A 14,226-nucleotide genomic window follows, 5' to 3' on the forward strand; every position below is an offset into this window, starting at 1 on the left:
AGAACAATTTGCAAGCAATCCAGCTTACATCACATCTCAGCTTTAAAAGCTCAACTCCACACTCTCTATTTCTGAATTGAGAAAGCTCCTCGGATGAGAAGCGAAACGTCTTCAGCTACAGAATAGAAGTCCAGTTGTTTTTGTTTTTAACTTTTTTTGAATTAAAACCAAAATAAAAGATCAAATTTAGTTTTTAATTACTGTTCTTTGTTGCGCTTTAAAAGATTAATAATAAATGATTTGGTTAATATTGACAGATATCTGTTCTCATGATACGTTTCTTTGAGAGAAACAATAATTATTTAATATTTTAATATGAAGCTTGAGTTTCATTGGAAGCTGAACATCTTTTTTTTTTTTTTTTTTTGAGGATGTTTTGCTTAGTAAAGGAAGCATTCTCAAGAATACAGTTTACCTAAAAATTGCACATTAGTCTGTAGAAGTTCCATCATTTACTGATTCAATAAAAAGCAAGAACACTAAATTAAAAACGAACAGGTTTTTAGCTGAGTCGGGTATTGGCGATTGGTGTAAAAAGAAAAGTAGACTGTAAAGACTTCAGTAAAAACAACCAAATTTCTTTGGTTCAGACAGCTGAATATTAAGTATTTGATGGGGGAGGACAGGCGGAGCACTGTGTCACAGAAAGCAGAGGAAAGATTCAGGTAAATTTAGACATTTAAAACGTGTGAGTTTGCTGTTTTACTTCCTGTTTAGGCCCATTTAAAACATCTGCAACTCCATTTTCTTAAGACGCCTATCAGACCACTTCTTTTAGTGTTTTGTTTAATGCCGTAAAGACGTGCTTAAAAGGTGCGTTTTACACTGCGGTACAGTGGATTTGTACCGCTTCAGTAGGTTACTGTACGTTTGTATCTGTGGGATGGAAGTCCAGCTGGAGAGACAGAAGGCTAACAGCATGAAGTGTGCCGCACCGTGCCAGAGAGGAAGTTAACTCGATATTTCAAACGTACAAGAAATCTCACCAGCGACTTCTGTTTACTTCTGCTGCATTCATCAAAACTGCAGCTTTTGCCACTTTCAGATGTGCTATTACAATATAAATGAGACTTTATTATAAATTTGGCAGTTTTGAGTTTTGACTGGCTGATGGACTCTCGGTAAACTCTTCTCCTTTTTCTGAATTAATATTTTTTATTATTACTGCCTTCAATTTACTGATTTATTGACTGAAGTTAAGTCTTTGACAGTCAGTAGAAACTGATTTTCAACCTAAGTTGTACAAATCTGTAAATGTTGTCTGTTTTTTTATGAAATATTTGTAATCTTTACAATTTAATTTGACTAAGATGTAAAAAATCTATATATTTGTTGGAAAATTATCATCCTTCATAGTCATTTAAAACAATTTTCGAGTAGAAAAGGATATTCTAAGCCTCAATTAATCATTTTAAGTATCTAGTTAGATGTGGGATTGTTAAGAGTTTTCTGTGTTTCTTATTTAACTCCTGTTTTTGTTGTGTTTCATGAAAGAAGCCGATTTAATGAGACTTTTCCTGCAGGTTGGCTTTCTCACCACCTTTGCAATTCTGCTCCATGAAATTCCCCATGAGGTGAGGAAAAAGGAAGTTCTTAAAAACTCTTAGAGCTCGTAGTGGAGTCTTAAAACAGACTCAATGTTTAGCCGTTTCCGTGTTGAGAGAAATGCCGTCCTCCACAGGTGGGAGACTTCGCCATCCTGTTGAGGGCCGGGTTCGATCGCTGGAGCGCCGCTCGAATGCAGCTGTCCACAGCTCTGGTCGGGGTGTTGGGAGCTTGTTTCGCTCTGTGCGCTCAGTCTCCGAAGGGCACAGGTAAGACATTTTATACCCGTGAACTGGACACCTGTTTAAAGTTGACTGCATTAGTCGTAACTTTCTTTCATGTTTGTAGAAAACGCCACTAGCTGGATTTTGCCTTTCACCGCCGGAAGTTTCCTCTACATAGCCTTGGTGAATGTTGTGCCTGAGCTGCTGCAAGAGTCCAGTTTAAGGTAAGTCACTTGCACGGGGTTAATTTTTCCTCTCAGCTGTCGAGAAACTTGCAAACCAACAGATCTAAACAAAACGGGATGCCACTTTTGCCAATAAAGCAACGAGATGATGTCAGAAGGTGTGTATCCTTCTGAGCGATCCAATCTGGCTTCGGACGTCTTGGAGCACATTTACAGAGCAGATGGCAACAGAAAGATTCACAGGCATGCGTGAAATACATTTCACAATGTTTAATTTATAAGAAGGCAGCAAAATAAACTCATAAATTAGCCAGAAGCAGATGTATTCAGCTGGTTACCTCTGTAGTACTGCATAAATGGGCCTGAATACAACAAAACTCAATCACAGATCCTGTAGTTGTGGCATTTTTAAAAGAAGAACAGATGGCACACTTCACTAATCCCATCCTAAATGTACATATTGTATGTTTTCCCCGTTTTTCAGGCACTCCTTACTGCAAATCCTGCTTATCTTCTGCGGCGTGGCTGTCATGGCCCTGCTGTCGGCCATCGTTGACTGAACACGGAGGGATCGCCCCCTTCTCGCCTTAACAAACACTACTCATGCAGAGAAATCTTCTCCTCCTCTTTTGTTCCTCCTCGTTCATGAAAACATCATTTGGACTCAGAGGCTTTGAGACGTCAGTGACTTGTAACGCTGTGGCAAAGATCTGATGAAGAACGGCACTTTATGAGAGAAAAGATGACTCTCTTCGTCAGCGAGAACACTTTAAGATGTGCTGAGCGTAAATATCACCAGAGATTAAAGAGGGTTCGTAGAAAAATCTGTTACAGATCTGTCTTTCAGACAATCATGATGCTTTGCACATATTTACCCAGGTACACTCCATTTAAACGCTCAGAACAACAACAAAAAAAACAGAACTGGCCTCGCACGAGGACTTCCCTCCTTATAATGTACAATTCCACGTATGGTTTGTAAATGTTTTATGTTTTTATTACAGTTGGATGTGTCCTATTTCCGGATATTTATTGAAAGTGAGAACTGAGTTTCATCAGCATCAGTTGTTTTTATTTTAATTTTATCTTTGCCATGTGCAGGACAAAAGAAAAAAAAAAAAAGCCAAATGTTTTAAATAATCTGTTTCTGTTCAGAACCAAAGTTTCTGTTTCAGCTTCCTTCCACACCTTTTAGCACCTTTTTAGCACAAGCGGCTGCTCGTACACGTTTCTTCTTGAAGAAATAAAATGAAAATATCTTGTTACTAACTAAGGTTTGGTTTTAGTTAGTTTTTGTTGCTAACTGTCGGAGACTAATGACAGCTCTTTAAAAAGTCAGCGAAAGGCAGAGTACATGTTATATTTTTAAGAGACTCCTTAATAAACTCTAAATGTAACTACGTTTATGTTAAAAGGTGTCTTTTTATGTTTAATTTGAGGGCAAAGTGATGACTCACAGAAGCAGGTGGCAGATTTGATGGTAGATGAATTTCAGCGTCATTGTGTTTGTCAGGAAAAATGCACTGAGCTGACCTTGTTGCACAAAAACGAGTCCACCTTGTGCATAATTTTACTGCAGAAAGCCTAAATTGTCATATGGGAGTAGGGGGGAGGCGGGGTAATGACTGTGCGTTCACACTTGTCCAATTTCAACAGTGTTTTTGGCAATCTGCTGTTGCCATAACGACTCCGCAGCAGGTTGCCTTCCTTAGTCATCAGGCTCCGAGCAGCTTATTGTCTGTGGGAGCTTTTCATCGGCCGCAGAAAAACAACAACCACTGTTTACACAGCAGAAGAACATACAAGCGGGACACTGAGCGAACGTTTGAGCGGCTAATCTGACAGTACCGCAACGGCACAATTTAGTCCAAGAAGGGCCGTGCCAAGAGTTATTTCTTGGACGATTTAACTCACGATTCGGGAACGGCACCTGTGGGAGTGTCCAGTCTAATTTACTGACAGCTCCATGATTCACGGAGCTACAATACAGCACATGAGCAGAATTACCTGTCCAGGTGTTCTTTTTGCTCAGCTCAAACTATTTATTTGGGCTACTTTTGATAAATAAGGTCACATGACTCGTATTACTTTATTTATGATTGGCTTTTTGGTGCTTTCAAGGTCTGGAAGTGAGGAAAAAGCAAATCAGAATATGGAAAAGAACATGTTTCCAGACTCATCTAATAGTTGATAATGAAACTACTCACTTGAAGTAGTTTTCACATGATGCCACCTTTTTGGTTTGTTAACATTTTAATGTGTTTCCACTGTGCAACCTTTTCACCCTGGTAATTATTTACCCTCTCAGCCCTGGTTGTGTGTTGTTTCTACTATAATCTGAGCAGGTAATTACAACAGTGCCTCCCTAACAGGACCATTTTCTGGGGTAAATTTGATCCGTTTTTAACAGAGGAGGTAAAGGATGGCAACAGAAAACTAACTGTTTCCTGAAGTGGAAACGCACCTTTAGTCATAAACATGGGGTCATTTTTAACGTTTCTAAAGTTAATATTAACTATAACTTAAATTTACATAGAGCCTTTCATGAAACCCAAAGATCCTTTAGAGCGCATGTGTCAAACTCAAGGCCTGCAGGCCAGATTTGGCCCTTGGTAACATTTTATCTGGCCCCCCAAGACATGTTATTAGATCTGTGACAGATTGAGTCTTTGCTTAAAATATTGTCTTGACAGTTACTTTAAAGCCAAGAAAATTAAGTTTTATTTTTTCTCAGTAAGCTTTGACTTTGACGTGAAAAGAACAACAGAGAGCATCGAATGTTGCTGATCAAACTCATGTTGATAAACTTGCAGCCAAGAAACGATATTGGATATCTGACTTGAGTTAACAGCGAGTCTGCTTTAATGTATGTCGTCTTTTTCTGCGTTTTCTTCTTGTTTGAAAGTTTAAATCTTAGTAGGTGTATGATCAGAGTTTTGTGGATGGCTTTTTAGCTGTTATAATAGAAAAACATAATCATAATAAGGCCTAACAAACAAATGCTAATGTCTTTTAAAATTCAGTCTATTTATCTTTGTTCATTAAAGTACGTTTGTTCTAAACTATATAATATGAAACTGGGAGAAGGTAATTGATATTTCCATATGAATGATTTGACATATTACATCTAAAACCAGGGTTAATTTATGTATCCTTTCAAGAAATATTGATCGAGATTGGCCCTGTCAGTCCCCTTGTTGAGTTTGACACCCATGCTTTAGAGAGCCAAGGAGATAGATTTACAGTAAAAGCATTTAAATGTAAATAAATTTTCCAGTTTTACCACAACAATGCCAACATAAATCAGATGTTTCAATATTCTTAAAGCATCTCTTTCAGTGGGTGTACAGTTTATAGAAGGCTTTGATTTGCCAGATATTTTATTGCACAGTAAAGTTTTATAAAGCTGTAAGTTTAGTTGAATGATGATAGGATTTTCCCTTCACGCACCTGGGTTTAACAAGCTGCTCATCCAGACAAACCTCCCTTCAATCAGCCCATGTGTGTCTGCTGCTCCCCATCCCGCAGCAACCTGGAGGAGAGACAGCGCCACCACATCCCTGCCCTCAGCCCTGCCTCCTCCTCATCCATCCCCTCTCCTCCTCCTCCTGTACCAGAACAGATGGTGGGAACAACATTCCATCCAGCGGGCATCACAACAAAAGACCGCAGCATCCAGTCCTCTCCGCGCCGGCTCCGCTCCGTCATGCTCCGGGCGCAGGACCGCGGGAAGCTCTGAGTGCCGTCGTGGATCATTCTCACGCGGTGCCAACACCTCCACGGCCACGGAGGAACCTTCTTGTGACTGTTTTGGGGCTCTCCGTCGAGCGAGGAAGATGGCCGCTATGAAAATCCTTACGAGCGCAGGGCTCTTCTTGGCTTTCTGCGCGCTTGGGCTTCTCGCCATGGCGATTTGCACCGATTACTGGTACGAGACCGACGCCAGGAGGCACCGGGAGAGGTGTAAGAACTACGCCAACAAGCGGAACGACCCCGGCTACATCTACATTCCGAGCCACAACCTGCCCCTCCAGATGCCTCCGAAGAGGAGCCCGGAGCGGAGAGGCAGCGGCCCGCGCGCTGCTCCCCTCATCCGGGGGAAGCGGCACTTCGTTGCCGCGGCGTCCGCCATGGAGTCTCACTGCAGCCGGCAGTTTAACTCCACCATCTCCGGCCTCTGGAGGAAGTGCCACCGGGAGGGCTTCGACCTGGAGACCGAGGACCTGATCTACAAAGGTAAACATGGAGCCTGGCTGCTGCTGTGCTCTCCGGAGCAGGCCAGGCCTTGGAGCTCAGCATCCAGACACCTCTTACCTCTTTACATCCTATTAATCAGCTGTAGACGCTTCTAATTGTGTCTTTAGTAGTGATTGCCTCTGTCCATGGTACTGATGGAGCCTATAGTCTCATTTAAGAGACTGAAACCATATGTTATGTCACTGATATTTCATAAGATCCCTCATCAGGCCTCAGATTAGGACCTGGTTCAGACTGAATCAAGAGCTTTCTGATCATCAGAAGTTATTGTTTGCGTTTTTAATGTGTTATAGACAACCCTGACTCATCAGCTGACCTCAAAGCAGCCCAAATGAGTCATTATTGATAATGTTCTCTTCCTGTAAAGTGTCAACCACACCACGATCGTTTAAAACCCATCACACAGTGTCATTTATAAATGGTTCTAGATCCATTAGTGACAGAATTAAAAACATGTTCCACACTCGCAACTAACTGCCTTTAGGAGTGACTTTTTACTTACCACTGTTGTTTTTTTATTGTTGTTTAAACTCCAAGCTGCCAGAAGGGAGGCACATATTAGAATCTGCCTCATTAAATTTAACAAAACATTAAATGTGGTTTTAATGGTTCGGGAAGTAAATGTTTTATTTTGTTAAATTAAATACAGGATTTTTTTGTCCTGGATACCAATCTGAGTCATTCAAGATTAAAGGCACTCATAGCAAAGTATGAAGTCAAATATAAAAAGGTTATCCTAAACTGTATCAAATGGAGCAATTTGAAAGAGTTTACTTCAGTAGTTTGCCAGATATTTATATAGATAGATATAATTCACAAACTTAAAAGACTAGGTATCCAGTCAATGTAAACAAAGCACTCCACTCGGTTTAATCTGCTTAAATTCATTTAGAAGCTTGTGTCTCATGGTTGACCTACGTTAGATCTAGTCGTAGTCTGTGTAGGTAGACAAATGTGGCTGGTAACTTTAACCTGTTTTCAGTCACTTTGGCTGTTTCTGCAGGTAAACAGAAGCACAGGATTGTTGGCATCCGGTCACAAATTTTGCTCACAAATCTTTGATTTTAAGGACACAGTAACCATCAATATGAAAAATTATTGTGCTGATTTTGTTTCTTACTTTATATATAAATACATTTGTCTGGTTTGACTGAGTCTCAGTGTGATATTTGGATTTTTTTACAGCAGAATACAGACTATAAAAGCACTAAAGCTTGCCATCCTGTGCTTGGCACCTCAGTTACTCTGTTGCAGTAAAGAAAACCTGTGTCCACGTTGTTCCTCAAGTTGTTATTTTATTATCAACAAGAACAAAACAAAGAACCTTCTTTTCAGCTGAAGTGGTTCTGTGTTGGTTATACTGGGAGGATATGATGTACTGTGGCTCCACCAGCTCCGAAAAGTGACAAAAACATATTTTCTCCACCGCAGCCATGGATTAGTCATCCAGAGTGATCCATTCAGTCACCTGTTCCTGTAATCCTTTTTACCTTATCGCTGTCCCATGAAAACCTCTCTTCTTCTCAGAGTTTCTTCTAAACGTGTGCTGATGAAGCCACTATCTCATTGAGCTGCGACTCGCTGGCAAATAGCATTTCCAAAGAGGGTCTCCAGAATGTCTCAAAACATTCACAGGGGCGGTCAGATTCCTCGTTGGAGTCTCCATGAGACATATTTGATTTTATTTTTCGATTGACTTTTAAACATGTTCAAGAAATTTGTCTGACAAATTTTCTTTCAAAATAGTCCCAGAGTTGTCATGGGCATCTCAAACCCGTCTCAGTTTGGTTTCCGTAATTCTTCAGCATTAGTATTTTTTTTTTTGAGACTTGCGCGAGGCTGCAGCCCCAAATGTCCAGCTCTAAAAACCATGCCTATTTAACTTTTTTTTTTAGCAATTTTCTTGCAAATTTGAGTCAACCAGCCAGCTAGTCTCCAACAGTCAGTGGGATAATGTCTTTAGCTTTAAGAGTTAGCTGGGTGAATTTGGTGTTCTCAGCTGAGTGTTTGGGTTATAAATCTCTAAATTAAATCGGTGCTATTAAATGTAGCTGAACTGTTACCACCACAAGAAATACCCAAATTTCATACATTTCAAGTACTGAACTGTGTGTGTTTGTCTGACAGTTGAGAGTTGTTCTTAAAAATCATCTCTCAGCTTCTTTCATTTTGGCCTTTGCTCAGATTTACTGTTTGCAAAGAGATGCATAACTTTTATCCCAAAACTCGGTGTTCTAACAGTCTGAATTTGTTCAACAGAGGTAACGGAAGGTTATGGGAGATATCAAACACAATCTGTGGATTTTCCTAAAGCATTAGTTCGGATCTTTTGAAGTGGGGTTCTGTGGAAAGATGATAAGAATTTAATATCTTGCCTGTTGTAGAGAGCTCTCTTATCGACCTCTGTTTGAATTAGAAGAGTTAAAGTCTGACGGAACTGATAGTGGACCATAGTGGATTTTTTTTCATCTTAAAATAACGCCACTGTCAAAAATGTCATAGAGCTTCATTGGAATGATGTTTACATTATTGTCAGTTTTGGATTTTATGGTTATTCACAAGCCCAAATAGTAGCACCAGCTGGATGTAGGATTTTCAGTGCAGACTGGGACACTCTGAGCAGGAATATTAGGGAATTTCTGCTGGAATAACCTTGTAACATGAAACTGACAGTCGTGTAACAGCGTTTGCATGAAACGCTTTGAAATTGAGATGTTTTAAGACGGCAGCAGTCCACTTTAGAATCTGCCCCGCAGTGATTAGCTGTTAGCTCTTCAGTTCATAACATTCCCACAGAACCCCACTTCTAAAGATCTGAACTATCCCTTTACCATCCCGAGCAGAGCCAGATGGTACATTTAAAGGTGTCCAGACTTTTTCCTGTAAAATTTTTTCTTAACCTGTGATTTAAAGATATCCTCCTTAAAACAACGAGGTATGAAAAGCAGAAACTAGAGAACTTATTCGAGTTTATTTTCATTTTCATCAAAGTCTGTTTGCAGATAGTGGAGTAAAAAAAGCACTTTCTGTAGAAAGATTAGTGTTGGATGTCATTGACAAATATTTTTAAGCTTTGAAGATTATATACATGAAAAAGAAATGGCTTTAAATTAACCAAAAATGTAAAGGAGCATGAAGTTTTGACCAAAGCTGTGAGGATTTTTAAGATTTTCTCCATAGTTTAAAACATTTTTAAGGCTTTTTTTGAAATATACCAACGACTGTAGAGTGCTAACAGAAAGGACTCAGCCCCTCCTTTAATTCATTAAATTGTTGTTTGGCACAGAAAGCGACAGAATGGATCTGAGTTGGAGTAAAGAGTTAGGTTTCAAAAAGCAAAATGTTCACAAATATATGAAAATATTCACTTTAGATCAGAGCATTAATTTTGAGGCATTCGGTGGTATTCCTTCTTAATCCCCATTTAATTACTGCGTTGGAGTAAAATAAACAAGTTTACTGAGGCCAGCTTGAAAAATAAAACTTATGAGGCTGGAAAGCAAATAAAAAGCTTTCTGTCATCATCTTATGGTCCCAGAAGAATGAAAACTTCAGAATGCTTCAGTTCTTTGCCACTTTTTAAAAAAACTTTTTCAACAAGCATAATCCTACTCCAGTTCTAACTTTGTTCATTTTTTTTTATCATTTTGTCTTCTTCAGGAATAATTCAAAGGTGTACCCCGGTCAAGTATCACTATTCCTCATCCATCCTGCCGCGAAATTTACCCGTCAACATCACAAAGACCATTCGACAGGACGAGTGGCACGCACTCCGTAAGTCTGAGAGGGTTTGTGGCACTTTTCACTAAAAAAATACAGCCTTTTAAATCTTTTTTTATCTTCAGCTTTTACTGCTTTTAGTAGAAAGCAACTTAAATAAAAACATTCAAAGACCAAAAACATTTAGTTCCAGTTTTTATTGTTTCTTTTTGCATTTAAGGGGGTTTTATTTACTGAATTTGTGTGAAACAGGAGCTTGTAAAGGCATAATTTTCTTTCTGTGATTGCATTGCACGCTTTTATACCAGATCTTATTATTTTCAAGATGCTGGAACAAATATTTAGCTGGCAGGTTTTACCATTTAATAAACCACTTTATTTTTATTTGATTTCTTAAACCTGGTGCTGGGAAGAGCCCCACTTTCACCCAGATGGGTTCATTACTGTATAAATGCTCTTGATGTATTGAATAAAAAAAGCGCTGTGAATGACTAACAGTGTTTCGGAGTGCTAAGAGCCCTTCCCAATGCTGTCCATTTACGACTTTATATTCTACATTGTAGTACAAAGCTAATGCTATGTTGCAGTTATTTAAATTACATGTTTTCATCTAAGAATTTATTTAAAGACCGAGCATTCCTTCAGTGAATGCATATCATCCGCCACCTTTCATGCCAGAGTTTTAAACTAAGATAATCTTATGTGATATTATAAGATCTCATGCAATCTGTTAGCACTCAGCGTATGTTTTGAAGAGGACCTTTAGCTACTATCACACTAAATCTGATCTAAATATCTGTAAAATTGACTGTTTTTGTTTTTGCTAAACCCAGTTAGCTGTGATGGCCATTTGTAATTGGATTTGGTCAAAAGTTTATTCAGGTGTAGATGTACATGAAATGATTACTTTCTGTAAGTTTTGTTAAAATTTGTCCGGTGATTCGTCAGATATTTTGCTAATTTTGTTAATTTTGCAGGAAATATTTAGCTAACTGTTGACCTATGTTGTAAACGAAGCGCTCATGTGATCTGACATGTCATCGATGACTCTTAGCTCCTACTACACCAAAACTGAGCTCATTATTTGTGAAATTGACTGAATTGTAGACATTTTTTGTTTTGTACTATCAGTTTACTTGAATTGGATTAGCTCCAAAGAATAATCAGTTGTAGATGTTCAGCGATTACTTTTTGAGTTTCATTCAAATTTATCCTGCAGTTCATTAAGTATTTTGCAAACAGACACACGAACACGGACAGACACAGAGAAACACATTATCACCCACCGCTGAAACGCAAAAGGTGGTTGATTAAAAAAACACAACGGAGAATCTGGGAGAACCAGGGAGTATTTAGTCTGACGGCTGATAACAACTGACGCATCACAGGGGGTCTGATAAGTAAATTCGGAGCAGCTGCGAGGGGAGATTAAAATGTAAAACTAACTGAAACAAATTGGGGAACAGGCGAAGATAATCCAGTAACACAGAACGTGAAAAAAGAGCAACAACCGAACCTATGAGGATCCCAACAGAACCACCAAATCATAAAAGGAAGACAAACAAGAGCATAAAATCAGAAAATGCCACAAAAATTTAACTTTGATGACTTCAAACCATTTTTGCTTCATTAAATTACATTTAATAAAAGTTTAGAAAATGTTAAATTCCATCCTAATCTTATTAATATTACTTAAGTCATAAAAAGTTCAAGTATTTGAGGAATCTTGAAACTGAGTTGTTCCATCCTGTTTTCTGGTTTGGCACCCTCGAGGCGCAGCTGACTTTTATGGCGTCTTCCATCTTAACTCGCAGATTTACGAAGAATGACGGCTGGCTTTGTGGGCATGGCCGTGTCCATCATTCTCTTCGGCTGGATCATCGGCGTGCTGGGATGCTGCCAGCAGCATGACCTCATGCAATATGTAGCTGGGCTACTCTTTCTCATGGGAGGTACTGCGAAAGCACACATGAAACCAAGTTTTATTCAATTACTGTGTTTATTTGGTGACAGCTGAGAGCACATTTAGGTGAACACAAGACGGCAAATCAATGTCTTGCAGAAACCTGACGCCCGTCCTGCAGTGAGGTGTTCAGTCCGTGTAGGATTTTAACGATCTGCTGCTCTGTCCTCTCACACAGGAACATGTTGCATCATCTCCCTGTGCACGTGCGTGGCAGGGATCAACTTTGAGTTGTCCCGCTTCCCGCGCTCCATGTACGGCCTCCCCGAAGACATTAGCCATGGCTATGGCTGGTCCATGTTTTGTGCCTGGGGGGGCCTCGGCCTCACGTTGCTGGCTGGCTTCCTCTGCACCTTGGCCCCCTCCCTGAGCACGCCTGCTCGCACGACGACCCACAAACCGAGGCAGGAGAACGGAACCGTGTGACGAAAGGAAGCACCGGATGCACAAACCATCCCCCCTTTCCCCAACCCCCACCCCCCCTTCCAACTTTGGTGTTTGACTCTGAAACGGTTTCAGTCTAATTATCACGTCACCTTTCAGCATCGCCATCCTCCATCCGTGTGCAGTGTGCCTGAGTTACGATGGAAGCAGAATTATAAACTTCACACAACAAATCTTGAATTCTCTCGATGGAACTCCGGGATCAGGAAGAAGAACTTGTACAGCAGCAAATGACTGATGAACAAAGAGGACATGGTTTTGTTTGTTTTTTTGATTTTTGGTGATCTAAAGGTGACTGTTTTCTCTAAGGAGAATTTGTCTTAAACTGGTGCTCCTTGAAACCCATGAAGCCACTCACACTCCTGCAAAGGAAAAAAAAAACACACATATCAACTTTTTTCCACACATGCTAAATTCTTCTGGAGAAATCTTGAGAACACAAAGAAACACACAACAACTAGTTTAGAGCATCCTGTCAGGATTCCTCTTTCCTTCAATTATATGTGTGTGATTGTTTGTAATTTAAAAAAAAAGTGCTGGCAGTGACGTTTCATTGCTTATATGTAGTAAAACACAACACCTGATGTAAAAAAAAAAGAAGTAATTTGCCTTAAAAAGCAAATCTTCGAAAATTTTACAATTGCAACACGTAGAGCCAGATTTCTTGTTTGAGTGAAGTAGATTTAAAAGAAAAATATCTTTTTTTTAACTGTCTGCTTGGAAGAAATAACGGCTGACAGAATGAAGATAATGAGTTAAATCCAGGATTTAAACAATCAAGAATTTTAATTTTTTTTTTGTTACAAAATTAAAGGTATTCATTGCAAAATCACGAAGACAAAAAATGTCTAAAGTAAGGAACAAAATCCACACAATATTTTTCTCATCTATATGGTTAATCTGTCCCTAAAATTTGAAAACTGTAAGCAGAATTTGCGATTTATTCTTGACGGTTGTCTCACTCATTCTTTTATTTTTCTTCGGGGTTTTGCTGCAGATTCGGTTCTTTATTTCCAGCTGATCTGAGATTCTCGGCTTGCTCGGTGCCACCATATTTCCACCTGAACAGACTGCAGCCAGCCTAATGTAGGTCAGTCATGTCAGGCAGATTCAGCCAATCACTTTGTTTACATTGAGTGCGTACCTGCACTGTATAACAATATATCTGGGAAACCACTGCAGTAAACTCTTACAAACTGATATAGTTCAGGATAAACTTTTTATGTTTAAATTCATACTTTGCAATGAGCACCTTTTAAAAAAACAGAAACAAGTAAAAGACAAAAATCCAGATGTTTGTTAGAATTTAAATCAAACTCTGGAGCAAGTATTATTTTTGTTTTCTTTCATGGTTAGTTTTTAAGACTCTGGATTGAAGTAAGTTAACCAGTTTTAGAAAATAAAAAAAAAACCATGAAAAGCTTAAAGAAAGCCAAATATCTTTAGATTACATTAAAAAATGACTACGAGGAGAAAATATGGAGGAAATAACCAATAATCTTCATCAAAAGTGCATTTTAAATGAAAAACGTTGGTCATTTTTAAAGTGTTTTTTTTTTTATGAAATGGCGCAAAAACAAGAATAGCCATTTAATCCTAAAACTAAATTAGGACTGTTTACCTGTTAATAGTTTCATCTTTAATCCGTATTTTATACCGAAGAAGTACAATTTTTTTTTTTAAAAAGAAAAATGTGCAAGAAAGTATTGATTCATTTATATATTTATTTATTCCGTTTAAAAAACAGAGAAACGTCCAGTTTGATCTTGAAACAAATAACAACAAAAAGAAAAGAAAAAGCTAAAACAGTCATTTGCAGTGATATGTTGAAAACTTGATGCGTAGATTTGATTTTTTTCAGACTTACAACTTTAATTCACAACCTTAA

The 14,226-nt window shown here is 38.8% G+C and overlaps 2 protein-coding genes across 3 annotated transcripts in view; both read left to right on the plus strand.

The window, feature by feature from the left end:
• Positions 1–3,223, plus strand: part of slc39a13 (solute carrier family 39 member 13) — a 12,741-nt gene extending 9,518 nt beyond the window's left edge. For both annotated transcript variants that reach the window (XM_017440334.3, XM_017440342.3), the window contains 4 exons: positions 1,524–1,574; positions 1,682–1,814; positions 1,894–1,993; positions 2,439–3,223. In XM_017440334.3, coding sequence (XP_017295823.1) covers positions 1,524–1,574; positions 1,682–1,814; positions 1,894–1,993; positions 2,439–2,514 — 360 coding nt within the window. In that variant the 3' untranslated portion in view covers positions 2,515–3,223. The remainder of the gene's footprint in view (positions 1–1,523; positions 1,575–1,681; positions 1,815–1,893; positions 1,994–2,438) is intronic.
• A 2,299-nt stretch (positions 3,224–5,522) lies between these two features.
• si:ch211-150g13.3 (transmembrane protein 178B) lies at positions 5,523–14,018 on the plus strand. The gene is made up of 4 exons (XM_017404704.3): positions 5,523–6,190; positions 9,872–9,985; positions 11,746–11,883; positions 12,073–14,018. Exons 1-4 carry the CDS (start codon positions 5,791–5,793, stop codon positions 12,318–12,320), a joined length of 900 nt encoding a protein of 299 aa, XP_017260193.1. The 5' UTR covers positions 5,523–5,790; the 3' UTR covers positions 12,321–14,018.
• Positions 14,019–14,226: the final 208 nt, after the last annotated feature.

This window comes from Kryptolebias marmoratus, linkage group LG15 (genome assembly GCF_001649575.2).
Source record: "Kryptolebias marmoratus isolate JLee-2015 linkage group LG15, ASM164957v2, whole genome shotgun sequence".
NCBI classification, from domain to species: domain Eukaryota; kingdom Metazoa; phylum Chordata; class Actinopteri; order Cyprinodontiformes; family Rivulidae; genus Kryptolebias; species Kryptolebias marmoratus.

Bases quoted from the DNA above. Each gene is read 5' to 3' on its own strand.
- si:ch211-150g13.3 (XM_017404704.3), top strand. From the start codon at position 5,791: ATGGCCGCTATGAAAATCCTTACGAGCGCAGGGCTCTTCTTGGCTTTC. The intron at 9,986-11,745 runs GTAAGTCTGAGA...CTTAACTCGCAG, and splicing joins GGACGAGTGGCACGCACTCC to ATTTACGAAGAATGACGGCT. The intron at 11,884-12,072 runs GTACTGCGAAAG...CCTCTCACACAG, and splicing joins GCTACTCTTTCTCATGGGAG to GAACATGTTGCATCATCTCC.